This window comes from Phascolarctos cinereus, unplaced genomic scaffold (genome assembly GCF_003287225.1).
Source record: "Phascolarctos cinereus isolate Bilbo 61053 unplaced genomic scaffold, phaCin_HiC Scaffold_726;HRSCAF=1367, whole genome shotgun sequence".
Lineage (NCBI taxonomy): Eukaryota > Metazoa > Chordata > Mammalia > Diprotodontia > Phascolarctidae > Phascolarctos > Phascolarctos cinereus.
The window spans coordinates 391260227-391276122 of NW_027556098.1; the positions used below are offsets into that span (position 1 = coordinate 391260227).

The 15896-nt window shown below is 42.1% G+C and overlaps 1 protein-coding gene across 3 annotated transcripts in view; it reads right to left on the reverse strand.

The window, feature by feature from the left end:
• Positions 1–15896, reverse strand: part of UBE4B (ubiquitination factor E4B) — a 135581-nt gene that overhangs the window by 28424 nt on the left and 91261 nt on the right. For 2 of the 3 annotated variants that reach the window (XM_020974176.2, XM_020974185.2), the window contains 9 exons: positions 15286–15369; positions 13087–13143; positions 12427–12543; positions 12224–12322; positions 11447–11560; positions 10870–11068; positions 10324–10462; positions 3361–3460; positions 458–585 (listed from right to left, as the gene is read on the reverse strand). In XM_020974176.2, the coding sequence (XP_020829835.1) occupies positions 458–585; positions 3361–3460; positions 10324–10462; positions 10870–11068; positions 11447–11560; positions 12224–12322; positions 12427–12543; positions 13087–13143; positions 15286–15369 (1037 nt within the window). The remainder of the gene's footprint in view (positions 1–457; positions 586–3360; positions 3461–10323; positions 10463–10869; positions 11069–11446; positions 11561–12223; positions 12323–12426; positions 12544–13086; positions 13144–15285; positions 15370–15896) is intronic. The other variant, XM_078145683.1, reaches the window with a different exon arrangement.

The window sequence follows — 15896 nt, forward strand, 5'->3', positions numbered from 1 at the left end:
ACAACTTCAAACAAACACACACATATACAGCACAGGCCCAGAAATGGAAACAGCAGCTCCTCACCCGCCCCCTGCCTTCTCAGCACCAGCAGCTGTTGCCTCGACTGTTTTAAGAGTAGCTCACAACTAACAGAGGAGGCCAGAGGCAGGTCTGGTGACTGCCACGTCTCACGCTTAGACCCCCTGGAGCCCAGAACACAGGCAAGGACACAATCTTGGGATCCTCTGATTGTCAACTTATGATTTCTCTTGACCTCCTTCCAGGGGATATAAAGACACCAAAACAAGGTGTTTGGTTTTTTTTTAAAGAAATTATACTTAAACACATTGCCTGTGCTGTCCTTCACCTAGACAAGCTATTTAAAGGCCTAACGCCACAAACTTCCAGGATCTCTAAGTCAGACTGCTAATGACAAGAGAGCAAAAAGAAATCTGCCCAAAGGCAGGGTGTACTTACTGAGGATAGGCAGGGTCAAGGATACGCAGCAGCAGCTGGATAACGATGCCATAGAAATTCAGACATCTCCGCAGGAAGTTTTCGTCCAGCAAGCCTGCATCAGCACAGGCTTTACATCGCACCAATTTCTGCAGAAAAAGGGATGAAATGTGCTCACATACACATAAACAGGATGGCTTAGACCAAAGACATCAAACTAGGCATGGCCTGAACCACCGTAAAGTGTGCCTGTGAGATGTTTAACAAAATAAATAAAAATACAACACAGATAATGTTAATTCGTGGTTTTCTAAGTCAACAAGAAGCCCTGTCCATTTCTATTTGAGTCTGACACCTCTGGCTTAGACTACAGAGAAAGAGATTGGCCACTGAGAGACAGGAGCTACTTTCAACCCCCCCAGTGAGTTGTGTGTTCCCGGTTACTGTCCCAGTCTTTTGGGGCCTTGTTTTCTAAGCCTCTCAATCAGAGTTCTGCCCCTGTGACTTCACAGAGTCCCCTCAGGAGAATAAACAGCTCAAAAGCTAACAAATTGAAAGACAGTATTTGTTTATGCAGCTGTGATTTCCATTTCACCCCTTTCTCTAAATCTTGCTCTAATATTCACCATATTATCTCTATATTGCTAGGGTGTATTTGGGGATGAAGACCATGTAAGGACTTATCATCTCTAAGGAGGAAGTCTGAGGATTTGGCTAATGGAGCTGCTTCCAACCAGTGTGTGTATCCTGGCTAGAAACACAAGCACCTCATGTTGCTGGCCAGAAGTATAACAAGTTTCTAATCTTCAAATAAAGGTCAAAAAGGCCTGTCTAGTTAACCACCCATGTTTTAGTTATAACCAAGCAAGTATTTATTCAGAAATGCGGAGAAAAATTTATGCAGAACGAACAGAATGTGAATAAACACAAATTAACAGCAGCAGCTGAATACTAGGTGTTGGAAGACAGGCACTAGAAGATGGGGGAACCAGGAAGTGTTTCAAGCAGAAGATAGTGCTTGAGCTGTATCTGAAAGGAACAGGGGAACACTTTGAGGAATAAAAGTAAAGGAAATATATGTAAAATATGTGTGATTTAGCTATTTGTGGAAGGATTCACCTGACTCTATGGGCATGCAAATTTCCCTTCTCAATCAGTCCACTGTGAACCCTCTTAATACAGTTTAATCTGTAACCTGACTTAGTTTACCAACAGTGTCTGTTTATCCAGGTTTGTTTACTTAGGGGATATATGACACTATGATTCTTTTTAATTTTGTTAGGACATAGAAGATTGCAATACACAAAAGAATTTTCTTTCTCTCTGAGGTAATTTTGTCTATAAAATGCCTCATCTGGCTTCCTACAGCTGAAGAATGTTAAAAAGTCTTCCTTTAATTTAATCATTTTGGGAGTCTAGTTTTAGCCAAGTAAGATTAATATTAACAATAAACAATCATACAAGTATGAGAAATGGCAAAACATAATGTAATAAAAGGAAAAGGAAAAATGTCCATCACAATAAAAAGCAGACAATGGGGCCTAAAACAAAAGACCTAATCTTCAGCATGTGTAACTCAAGTATATATAAATAGAACAATTCATTAATTTAACAATTCTACATTAATCAACATTTGTTTTTATCCCTCAGAGTCGAGATGCAAAAAGCCACGAATTTGTAGACTGGGAAGCCCCACAACATAGGACCTATTTATTGACAAGAAAACAGGTCCCCAGAGAAGAGACTTGTCCACAGAATTGTGTACCCTGATCACCTTCGGGACTAAAGTAAAATTCATATTCTACTCATGGGAAATGGGAACCTTGGTCTTTGCTGGGGTCCCAGCACGAAGGTTACTAATTCTTTGATGTCTTAGGGACCTTGAGATATGATAAGGGGGAGACAGGGAAAGATGGAACCCAGGGCCTGAAGCAGCCTTCCCAGGGCTTCCAAAGACCCATTCTTCAGGTTAGGTGAGTCCGGGAGGCCCTAGGTCTTATCAAGTACAAAAATCTACATCTTAGCTGCTGAGGCTCGGCTCCTTTTGGTAGCAAAGGCCTGAATCTACATGTGTCCAACAATCAAAGCTTCTCTGGCTTCGAATGGAGGAGGGAACTCGTTTTCATTAGGCTGCCTCAGCTGCCTGATGAGATAATATACATGTACATGTCACGGTTGAGCCCCCTTCCCAACCGATCACAGAAATCTCCACTGAATCAATCATAAGTAAACAAAATATGAATAGGTCCTCAATCAATCTGAAAGGACCATAGGAGTCTTGTGGTCTTTAGATGAAAACAGATGAAGCCAACAGGAAATATCTTATGACTGGTTGAAGGAATGAATCAGGCTCCACGGGAGCTATGTATAAAAATGGCCATAAGGGACTCCTGAGGAAGAAGAATTTGTCTTCTGGGGGAGGAGAGAATTTTCTCTCCACCCTGCCTCTCCTTGACCGAACAATGGCCTTCTGAATTTAGAAAGGTCAGACAATCTGGAGTTTCCATCAATTTCAGTAGCAACGTTCCCAGAGCACAGGGGCTATGGCAACCTCTACACTGTAAGCTGAGACACATGCCAAAGACAAAGTAGACATGCTAAGGTCTCTCCAAGGACACCATCCCCCAGAGCCCAGCGGAAAGCTTCACCCAAAGGAAACTTCATAAGGACTCCTAAAAGAGAGAAATGACTGTCAGTATTCAGGAGCAGGGAGCACACACAAGCTAAGGTTGCACCCACTCTCCCCAGGGACCCTGTGTGCATCAGGGGAGAGCGTGTTCACACTCTAGAAAAATGTCTCCATACCCATAGAAGAAAAATCTGATCCACTCTACAGAATGACTATCATTTTACATGAACATACTCTGGTCTGAAGGAAAACATGATGTTACTGGGTAAAATTATACCAACTAAATAGTGCAAACCTTGAGTTGAGTTTTGCAACGTTTCAACATTTCCCGATGTCTAGTTGCCAGTGGGGAATCTTTCCACTGACTTTCGTTGTTTTTAAGATCTTCTACAGTTCTGTAATCGAAGAAAAAGCAAAAAAATCAAACAGAGGGAAATGTACTCATTTCATCTATTCTATCTGAATTAGGACATCAATCAGTCTGTGCAGAAAGTAGCATTTTATCATTTTATTACAGTGATATGGGATGGATGTGTGTGGGTGGGTCGGTGGGGGATATTCTGGACCATAAGCATTCAGTTTCCTTATTTATCTTCCTGGGATGAAAAGATTTCTTTCATCAAACATTAAGGCTCCGCTGCTTACTTACTTGCCAAAATCAAAAGACTGTGTTTTCAACAGAACTGTTTCCTTCTTTATTATCTTTGTTATTAAATAAAAGCTCTAAAAACTCTGAGCTGAGCTGCACACTTTATCTAGGTACAAGAGGCTAAGGGGAACAATTCCCTTTTTCCAAAAAAGGAATCTCCATGAAAAAACTTAAAGACATCCTCAAGGGATCGTGGAAAAAAATGAACATGCTGTTGCATTTGTGACCTCACTGATATGCACAGTACTAGCAGGGGTGGACTGGAACCCCGATGCAGCCTCGAAGCAGGCTCGGGAGGCCACTCACCATCCCAGGTCATCCCCCTGGATTCTCTAACATTATGTGGTACCAATAGAATGTGCAAGGTCTCCATCAACTATCTGTAGCTCCCAACCCATCTTCTTTTCTAGTCATAAATTTTCTTATCTTTTGTGCTGCTTTTCTTTTAAAAAATGTATTATAGATACTTAAAACAATTAACACTGTCAGTTCCCAATAACACCAACCTCTCCCAAAGAGAACCCTTCCTTTCAAACAAAGGAAAGGTTAAACAAACAAACTGATCCACTGGCCGCCTCTGACAACAAAGGCCTCATCAGGTACCTGCCCGGCACCATTCTCAGACAACAGGAAGGAAGGAGGCCTATTTCTCCACTTATTTCTAGAGTCAAGATTGGTCACTGCATTGATTGAGTTATTTTTCACCCATGTGGTTTCTCTTATGTGGGTTAAGGCAAGCTCTTGAGTAACTATAGCTCTCACTCAGATTCTGAAATATTAAGAGGGCTGGAAAAAATCAACACAAAGTTAGCTACAGACAGGGACATGTGGGCGATGTCACCATCTAGAGGGAACCCCTCTTCCATCTGGACTCTGAGCTGAACACTACCTCAGTGGTGTCAAAGGCAAAGAGAAATAAATCCCTGCCGGCCCCATATTGACTTGGACACCACAAATTAACAATGCTTGTATTGTACTGTATTTTTATTAAACACTTCCCAAAGACAGATGAATCTGGTGTGAGTTTGACACCTCTGCTCTAATTGACAGAAAATGCCTCTGAGGAACAAAAGCCACCCCCTCCCCATAATTTATGCCTCATTAAGAACTCTGATCACTAGCATTTTGTAAGTGCCTATTACCTGCAAGGTCCTTTGGAGGGTACTTCCTGCATTCAGAGAGCTTGCTCTACTGAGGAAATATAACCCGTTTCACATAAGGAAAACCACTAAGAACTAAGCATAGGGGTCAGGAAAAGTTTCTACAAGGAAGTGACTCCTAGGCCGAGTCCTGAAGACAGCATGGAAGTGAGAAAGGAGTTATGTGCCAGGCTCAGAGGGATGGTCTGTGCAAAGTCACAGAGCGGGGAGAGAGAATATTCAACTTAGGGGATGTGGGAAGGAGAGTAAGTCCACAAAGTGAGTCTGGAGCTAGATCTTATTTTATTTATTTAGTTTTTCAGTGAGGCAATTGGGGTTAAGTGACTTGCCTACAGTCACACAGCTAGAAAGTATTAGGTGTCTGAGGGCAGATTTGAACTCAGGTCCTCCTGACTCCAGGGCTGGTGCCCTATCCACTGCACCACCTGGCTGCCCCTTGCAGCTAGATTTTAAAGGGTCTTAAAGGTCAAGGTGAGGAAAGGGTATTTAATCCTAGAGGGAAAACGGAGCCATTGAAAATTCTTGACCCGGGACAATGAAATTAGTGTGCTTTAGGATGATTATTTTGGAAGTGAGGTGGAGGGTGAACTAGAGAGGAGCGAGATCAATTAAGAGGCTACTCCAACAGTTCATACAAAAGGGAACAAAAGGCTGAACTCAGGTAGGAGAAATATAAATGGAAAGAAGGCAACACAAATGGAAGAGATTAGAAAAAGTAAAACTGATAAGATTTAGCAACTGACTGAATGGAGGTGGAAGGGAAGGAGAGGGAACTGGGGAACAATTTCAAGATAGCAAATCTGGAAAACTGAAATGATGGTCACACCCTCAAGGGAAACAGGTGAGTAGGCTGAGGAGGGGAACAGGAATTTCATTACGGACATGTTAAGTGTGAGAGACAAACAGGACAGCAGGGGCATAAATCCAGTCACCAGGCTCTAATAATGCAGAGCTGGCTCCATCTACATAGAGCTGAACCTACAGGAGCTCATGAGTCCAGTGAGAAAGGATGGACGAAGAAGAGCAGGCAGCCCAGGACCAGCCCCCATGATCTCTTCAAGCCTTTCCTCACATCCTCTAAAGGAGATGCCTGCTTTCTATCTAACCCCCCTCTCCCACCAAAAAGTTGCGGTCATTTCCTAAGAACTGCCTCCCCATTTCATTCTCATGTCACACCATCCAGAAATCTTCCTCTAACCTCCTCATTCGTTGCATTCTCAGACGAAGCAGCAGCCACCCTGCTATACGAACCCTGGATCTCATACCCTTTCAATTTCTCCCGCAAACTGCACCGTTCTGATCCCCTCTTGCTTTTTTTATTGTCAGCATCTCTCTTGATAGCAGATCCTTCTCCAAAGCCTACACACATGTCCACTTTGGTCCCATTCTTAAAAAACTCCATTTGATCCTACCATCCCTGCTGTCTGCCATACTTTATCTCTCCTCTCCCTTCTGTGGCTAAACTCCTTGAGAGAAAGCTGTCTTCTACTACTTGAAAAAATAATATTTTCTTTCCTCAACCACCTCTTTAATCTACCTTCCAAACTCATCATACAACTGAAATTAGCCACCAAAGTTACCAATGATGTCTTAAAATTTTTTTTTCTTTTTCAATCAACAAAAAATCTGTCTTACCAATGATCTCTTTTGCAAAATCTAATGACTTTTCAACTCTCTCCCTTCCTGACTCCTCTACAGTCTCTGATACCATGGATCGCCATCCCCGCCTGAGTTTTCATGTCACTGATCTCTCCTGGACCTCCTCCTATTCCTTCTCAGTCTTGTCAGGCCCCATAACTGTGGGTGTCCCACAAGACTCTGTCTGGAGCCCTCTTTTCCTATCATGTGGCAATCCTGTCGACACCCACAGGTTCAATGAACATCTCTACGTAGAGCATTCCTAGATCTACAGATATTAGTCTCTCTCCTATGTTACAGTCCTGGGTCACCAACTGACTTTTAAACTTTTCTAGATGGATGTCTGATAGGCAACTCAAACTGAACATGTCTGAAACAAACTTTATTTTCTTTTACCATAAACCATCTTCTCTATTACTATCAAGGCTACTGTCATCCTCCCTCTCTTTTTTTTTTGTTTTTAGGCAGTTGGAGTTAAGTGACTTGCCCAGGGTCAGACAGCTGGTAAGTGTCAAGTGTTTGGTCTGAGGCCAGATTTGAACTCAGGTCCTCCTGACTTCAGGTGCTCTATCCACTGCGCAACCTAGCTGCCCCCCCCATCCTCCATCTCACCCAAGTTCACAAACTCATGTCATCTTGAATCCCTCACTCATGACACACATCCAATTCACTGCCAAACTTTGTCATCTCTATAGAACATTTACTCCTCTCTCCTCACACAACCACAATCCTAGGTCAGACCCTCGTCAACTCTTGCCAGAACTATTGCAATAGCCTTCTAAGTGGTCTCCCTGCCTTAAGTCTGTCTCCACTTGGCTGCCAAGGTGATTTTTCTAAAGCATAGGCCTGACCATGTCACCTCCTACTCCAGAAGTTTCCATAGCTCCCTATTAAAAATAAGCTTTTCATAACCTGGTCCTTTCCTACCTTTCCAGTCTTCTTCCCCTCCATGTTATCTAGGGTCCAGCCACACTAGTTAACTCATTCCTCTAACATGATGTCTGCTGTCTTGCCTCTCTGCTTGGGTACGGGCCGTCCTCTATGTCTGGAATGCTCTATCACAGAACGCTTCTTGCCTGATTTCCTTGGGAAATGGGATAATGCCATTCCGTTGTGTACCAGTGCTTTTGAGGTAAGGGAAGAGGTGCCAAATAAATCTGAGAATCATCTATACAGAGATGATAGTTGAAACTACGGGAGCTGATTAAATCACCAAGAGAAACAGTATATAGAGAGAAGAGGGCCCAGGATGGATCCTTGAGGGACATCCACAGCTAATGGGCATGAGGGAAGGATGGGTGGAAATCCATCAAAAGAGGAAGGAAGAGAACCAGGAGAGGTTGGAGTGTCATAGAAACCTAGATAAGAAGGTTTCAAGGAGATGAGAGTGACCGACGGTGTCAAAGGCTATAAGAGGCCAAGAAAGATGACTGAGAAAAAGCTATTAGAGTTGGCAATTAAGAGATTATTGGGAAGGCTGATTTTTGTTGATAAAAAAAGTTTAAGAAAAAATTCATGGGTAACTTTGGAGATGCTAATTTCAGCTGAATAATGAGTTTGGAAGGCAGACTGCGAATAATTAAGACAAGAATGAATGAGAGGAAAGGAAATGGAGGCGTCCACATAGATAGCCTTATCTAAGAGGTTAGCCAAGAAGGGATGAAGAGATACAAGACGAGTCCAGCTAAAATTCCACCTACTATGAAAAGTCTTTCCTGCTCCCCCTGAAGGTCTTTCCTCCAAGATTATTTCCAATTTCTCCCATGTGTTCCCTTCGTACATGGCTGTTTTCTTGTCTTCCGCATTAGACTGTGGGCTCAAGAACAGAGGCTGCCTGTGGCCATTCTGGCACCTGGGGCATTTAGCATGGTATCTTGCACACCGTCCTTAAGGAAGATGGAATAACTTTCCCTCCTCACTGCTGCCTCTTACAACCTGTGACTTCCTTCAAGATTCAGCCTAGGAAAAGGCAAGCGGCCTTGTCCAGGTTCCTCCAACTGCCAGTGCCTTCCCACCTCGGACTGCCATCTTCCATGTGCCAGATGGCGACACATCTCTACCATTATAACAGATGCGACTTGAAGACAAGGACTGTTTTCTGCCTGTCTTTGTAGTCCTAGCACTTTGCACAATCACTGGCACACAAAAGCATTTAATAAATGCTCAATTTGCATCTATACCCAGAAAAGCTATTAAACTGTGTATACCCTTAGACCCAGCAATACCACTATGACGTCTATACCCCAAAAAGATTAAAGATAGAGGAAAGGTGGGCAGCTAGGTGGTGCAGTGGATAGAGTACTGAGCCTGGAGTCAGGAGGACCTGAGTTCAAACCCAGCCTCAGACCAAACACTTGACACTTACTAGCTGTGTGACCCTGGGCAATTCACTTAACCTCAACTGCCTCACCAGAAAAAAAAAAAAGCAAAACAAAGATAGAGGAAAGGGACCCACATGCACAAAAATATTACAGCAGCTCTTTCTGGGGCAGCAAAGAACTGAAAACTGACAGGGTGCCAATCAATTTGACGAATGGCTGAAGAAGTTGTGTTAATGCAAATGTTAAAGAATACTATTATGCTATAAGAAATGATGATGGCTTTGATTTCAGATAAACCTAGGAAGACTGTATGAACTGATGCAGTGACATGAGCAGATTCAGGAGAACAATTTACAAAATAACAACAACATTGTAAAAACAACTCTGAAAGACTTGGGAACTCAGAACAAGATGAAGACTAACTATGATTACAAAAGAACCATGATAAAACGTGCTACCCACCTCTTGAGAGAGGAGTGATGAACTCAGACTGAGACATACTTTTTTTGGATATGGCCAATGTGGGAATATGTTTTGCCAAACTATTTATTCATGTTTGTAACAGGGACTTGATTTTTCTTATCTTCTCAATGGAGGTGAGATGGGGGAGGGAGAGGAGGATCTTCGTTTGAAAATAGAATACGGTTTTTAAAAATGTCTTTTGACTTGCTATATCAAGGAAGCTTATATGAAATATCATCATACGGATGGGAAAGGCTTTGGGAGAGGAAACATTCTGAGGTTGCAGTTTGCTTCATACTTCATGAAAAGCTTTTTTTTTTTTAAATAAACATATCACAAGCACAATCAGAGTTTTTATTTTTTGCAGTTTTGCATTTTATATCATAAAATGAATGAGAATTCAGACATGATGTCTAAAATGACAGATCACCTGAAATAACAATTTCCCCATGCAACATACTAACTTCAGGTATCATTTTTCAAATCACATTTCTAGTATATTGGTCATATGAACAAAAAGGAAATTGTTATAATTTTTATGGGGGATATTTCTAACAACCCATACTGAAACTTCCCCAAATCAAAAAGATGCTTCAGGTATCGAGATAGAAGCCTTTAAGTCATCGTTTGGAAAACGAACAACAAATATTAGAAGGCACTCTAAAGCAGGTCATTAAGAAACAAAGTTCAGTAACACAGTCGACCCAGGATGTCTTCCAAACCTTGCAGTTCAGAGATCACATTGGATCCTCTCTTCAGAGACTCTAAAGAGACTCACGGATATTCAATGGAAGAACTAGTGATCCTACAAACATCCTGCCTGTCAGAACAGAACAATGCACCAGATGATGATTAAGTCACCCTTATTCTTACTGGAGTCTGAATGCCTGTGGCCAACAAGTGTGCTGCAACACGGACACCTCCTATACCCAAGGTCATCAGGGACATGGATCGTGTATAGGAACACATGACCTAGATAGTGAGTAAAGCCAAAAGCAATAAACAGACGAGGCGGGCAGAGCTCTAACCTGTTAAGCTCCCGGATGGCCCGGAGTCTGCGTATATAACGACGACAGCTTGGCAAAATAGAGAGGTGGTGGGCATGCAGCGTAAGGAAAAAGCATTCTGTAGGGAATTTCGGCTCAGAAAATGGAGACTGATCTCCATCTATGGAAACATAAAAGGGGAGAGTCAATTTAAAAAACTAAAATGTATTTAAATACTTCACGCCTTTGCCCTTACAATTTCACTGCTATCACAGAAAAGTTTTTAAAAAGAATTATGGCATAATGGAAACAGTCCATCATATAGTCAGCTCTTCATTGAAAGACCCATCCCACCCCCACCCCCCTCAAAGACGGGTTCCAAAAAGATAACTATTAACAACATACCAACTCAGCAAAAAGTATTACTGCTAATAGAAAATTATTTAAGAAAATGTGAAAATATTGAAGTTAATTTAAGAAAATGAAACTAGATAAACATTAAAATGTCAGGTGACCAGTAATATTAGAACAAGATAAAAGTTCTAACAACCTCAGGGGCAAGAAACCAACATGATGGATGTCACTTACAAAGTTCAGTCATCCAACCAGTAACCTCCTCCATCGTTGCCTTCACTCGGGTCTCGTCGCTCGGAAGAACAATACGACACCGCGGATGGAATATATAGGTGGGATCTATCGTCTCCAGCTTGATCTTTGTGCTTAACTGCTGCAGCACCCAAAGGAAATTCAGCATAAATCCATCCGTAGATACCAACCGATCATCTGTCTGCGAAATAAGAAGAGATATACTGGCTCAGAACAGCAAAATCAAAGCCATGGTGCCTCCTGGCAAGCAGCCAACACTAGGGCTGTAGAAGAGAGTGTGCAATGTCAGCTGTTCGAGGCAAGTCTCCCACACAGTCTTATTCCTAGTTTACAAACAGAATAATCCAACAAAAGCTTCCACTTCAAGGGTCTTATCACTATTGCCCGGCTACCTTTGAAAAACCTTCCTCCCACACTAGGTTGGACTTTGGACCAAGTTCTCTGGTCGTGTGTTCAACTCTTACCTCTGTGTTGTATCGTGAGTGAAACGAGAAGGACATGCTGTCGACTTCTCATCAAGGCTCGAGGGGACAGTATGGGCCTCCCCAGACGTCCTTACCTGCATCTGCGCTTTCTTCATGTTGGCATTGACGATAGCTGCCATGTAACTGAGAGCTGCCTCACGAGTTTCACCATTCAGCAAAATACTATGTAGAATCTTGAACAATTCTTGCTGAAAATTGGAATGAGAATGAACAGATCAGTTGCCTTGAAGAATGAACAATTCTCCACCTACAACCCCTATAACAGAACGTGCTGAGAGCAGCACTCACAGTGGAGGTATTTGTCCATATCCAACTACATCATAAAAACTAGCTCTAGGGTGCCAAGAAGGGCGCCTGAGCAGAGGCAGACATGCCAGCTTTGAAGAGGGAGAGGCAGCAGAGTACTTCTACTGTACAAAGTCGCTTCTACCATCTGCTTGGCCCAACAAAGAAATAATAAGCATCACCACCAATCAGTGCGTGCACAACCCTGGGATTGCTCTCCTTGCCTCTGGAAGCGTGAGTCTAGGCTCTAGACAAAGAGGAGTCACACACTTTTCAGCACCGCGCTAAATTCACAAATGGGACCACGTGAGAGAATGTGAACGTTTCAACACAAACGTCTCAACACTGGAAAGGCAACTCAGCCTGCAAGCCCTCCAAGAGAACATCCTGGGAAAAGGCCAGCTCTTTGAGGGCAGGGACTATTGTTTCCCCAGGGCCTAGCATGGTATCTCGCATGGAGCAGACTACTGATGCTTGCAGAACTGAGTTTTTGCCATCATCCTGGAAGTTACTAAGAAACCACTTGGGCTTCTTTTGTAAAAAACTTCACTTGGTGGAACACTTACTCTGGCTGACTCCAAGTAATGCTGTAGTGACTGGCTGACCACTCGGGTGTTCTCTAGGGTAATGGCAGGCCCTGAGAAATACTTTTCAACCACCTTTGCCTGCAAGACAAAGAACATGGTCAATTTCCACGGAGTAACATTTGGAGGAGCAGGTCAATAACGTTCAGCCGAGAAGTACAGAGGGTCAGTGGTCAGGTACTCACATCATCCTCGGCAAAGACGGAGAGACTGAAGAAGGCCCCCAAATAAGAGAGTCTTTGCAACTCCCGCCCAGAACCTGGGCTTAAGGACTTCGGCAGCCACAAAGGCAAAGAGGCGACCTACAAAGACATTTGTAGATTCCAAGATAATTTAGATTCCATGGTTCCTGGTGCAGAGTAGGTATTTAAGAAATACTTATCAGGGGCAGCTAGGTGGCACAGTGGATACAGCACTGGCTTTGGAGCCAAGATGACGAGTTCAAGGTCGACCTCAGACACATAACACTCACTAGCTGTGTAAAGCTGGGCAAGTCACTTAACCCTAACTGTCTCATCACCCCCCCCAAAAAAATACCTATTGATTATTTAATAACACAGTATCATTACAAAAAAATTTATAATTACTCAATATTTGAAATTCAATCAAAAGTATCTGCTACTCAAGAAAAAAGTGCTTTTTATTTTTAACAGTTTTGTTATAAATTACTTATGAGTAGTTTTTAATAATCCTAGCTCACATTTACATACTGTTCAATGTTTAATCAAATGCTTTCCTTATAAGTAGCAAATATTCACATCATTATTTTAAGGAAAAGTTTTAGATCTGTGGTATGGTTACTGGGAGGAAAAAACAAACACAGAAACAAAAAAAACAATACTTACCAAACTACAAATGGGATGGGTTTTCCCAAACTTAATTTCACAGAGTTCACCTAATGCCTACAATTAAAATAAGATTTAGTCAAATATGGTTTATCTAATATATATAAACAGTTGCCTACTAAAAGACCCAAGCTACTCTAGCCTTGTTTATATCTTTAACAAGCACTAAGGAATAATAAAATGGATTCTGGCTAAAAAAAGGTGTTTCCCCTATATTTTAGATGTCAGAGTGGCTACCACTCCACGAAGGTATACAAAATTCCTACAAAGAAACTAGTAAAGCTAAACTTGAACTACATAAAGCCATGGATTCTGCCTAAAGCATTATCATGGCAAGAACAGATATACTGACTGGCATCTCTGACAAGTCTCCAAATTCTGCCTGAAACCTGCAGTTGCCCTTCCACGAGAAGCTTGTTTCCCCTACGTCATGGGATTACAGGGGTCGCTTAACACTAGATAAACCACAGTTGGGTGTCCTGATGTCAGCCAAAGTTTTAAGGGCTGGTGACCAGAGCAGCCTTTGCAGAGCACACATGCACAGTCACAATTCCTGCTAAGATGATCCGCACAAGTTGCACACCAACCAAGGCCACGCCCTCCTCTGGGGCAGGCGTCAATGATGGCACCTCATCACACTATTGTCCCCGGAACAGAGGCTTTTTGTCTTCTGATCAAGACCAGGACATTCTGTGGATATTTAACACCAAAAAGTCTCATCTGAAACAGCAAGTGAGCTTAAATTCACAAATGAAAAAGCTAAAACAAAAAAGAAAAGCTCCCTTTTGGGAAGGAAATGTTCATGTAATTTTAAAAAAGGAAAGAAAAGAAAAAGAAAACTGTTGTTTAGGAGGGTGCTTCCACCCTGAACTCCACGTCACATGAATGACTCCTTGTCTTGTACTCTTCAATGCCAACGACAGCGTCAATGATATAGCATGTCTTATGGTGAGTAATGTGATTGGACAGAACCACACAGCCTGGGCAGTGGTGGTGGTCCTTAACACAAAGACAGTACACAAGGACAATTTCTCAACAATTTCTCTAGTCGTATGATCCTTTTCAAATTTTAGCCTTTAAAATGACATTTCTGTTGTTTACTTCCCAGAAGGGGTCTCATAGACTCAGAGCATCTTGTTCAAACTCGTTTTGTAGAAGAAAACTGAGGCCTGACAGGTTTCCCCCAGAACATGCATATGCAGGAGCAAGGATCTGAACTCTGCTTTTCTGACACCCCATCTAGTCCTTCTCCCACTAGACATCTTGGGTTCCCTTAGAAGCAAGAGCCGCAGTTTCGTAAGAGGACAACAGAGCATGCAGGAGGAAGCCTTTTCTTATGTATATAAAACAAGCTTTTCTATTCAATGGCTCTGTTGAAATATTTTAATAAGCTGTTTGTAAAGGAGATTGTTTGACTCCATATTGACATCTTTTCAAATCTGTCTAATACAAAAAAGATTGCATTTCAAATACCAAAATATTTTTCTTCCAAACAGCCAATGTCACAAATTCCAAGCCTGGGAAATCAAGTTCTCCTCTTGGTGCCACCACTTAGAGTCAACCACAATCAGATGAGGATTTAGCTGACAGATCTGAGTATGTTGCACAATACTTTCTAAGAATTGTGCAGAAATACAGTAGAAAGGTAATGTCCTCTGCATGGAAAATAAAGTCTGAACATAAGGCTTCTATAGTGTCAAGTCACAAATGAAGGTGGCCCAGAGAGTTATTCTGAGGAGATTAGGAGCAAAAATATACTTTATAAATATGAAATGGAGTTATTCTCTAATTAAAATCATGATTTGCTTTAATTTGTGCTCAGAATAGCTTGTAACGCTAAATCTGCATTCCAAACACGTTATGCTCATTACCAGGTGACTCAAGAATTTAAAGTCATTGTAAGTTGCTTTTTTCCTCCTATGAAAAAATACATTTCAGTAGTAGCTCAACTCCTCAAACATTTCCCGATTAGGGACATGAGCAAAGTGCTATCTTCTGGGCTGCTAATGCACTCCCGTCATTCATCTCCCCACACGCCAAACATTCTGAAAAACCATACCAAATTATTTTAAGTTCTAATTTTAAACTAAGGAAAACAAGCAAAGATTAATTATCAATGAAAGGAGGGAGTTGGTAATATCAAACATAATCTCTGGGAAAAGAAAGCCATCTAGTAAAGGGTTAAAAATAAAGCTTTACCATAAGGGGGTATTTAAAGTAGTCACTATCAAGGGAGCAGTCTTTGGCAGCAAGAGCCAAACCTTGTAAAATAGGGATAAAGATCTGAAAAAAAAAAAAAAAGAAAGAAAAAGCACAATGTTAAGATAATGCCAAAACTGGAACCAGATGCATTCCATAAAGCCCCTTTTCTGGGCCATGGTCCTTAGCATACAGATAAGAGCAGGGCACCCCCCCACCTGAGTGACGCTCAAGGCTCTCCTCTAACAGGGCAGGCCCTGGAGCTCAGGAGCATCATGGAGTGAGCCAAGCCCACCCCATTTTCTCTGAACTCTCGGAGCCTCCTACGGCACATAGCACACATCTTTATCTTACTGTAATTTTCTGCATGCTAGTTTTATTCCTTCTGCTACAAAAAGTCCTTGAGAGAAGGGACCACAACCCAGGAGTCTCTGAATCCTCTAAGTACCTGGGGGCTCAAAAGACTCTCGTGGAACTTGGACCTCAACAAATGCTTCTCAGTACTTGACAAGTATGCGCTGGTTAAATGAACAGATGGATGGATAGATGGATGGATGGCTTTAATGCCCTTTAGATGCGCCTTCCAGGGGAGGACAGATTTCGTCCCCTGC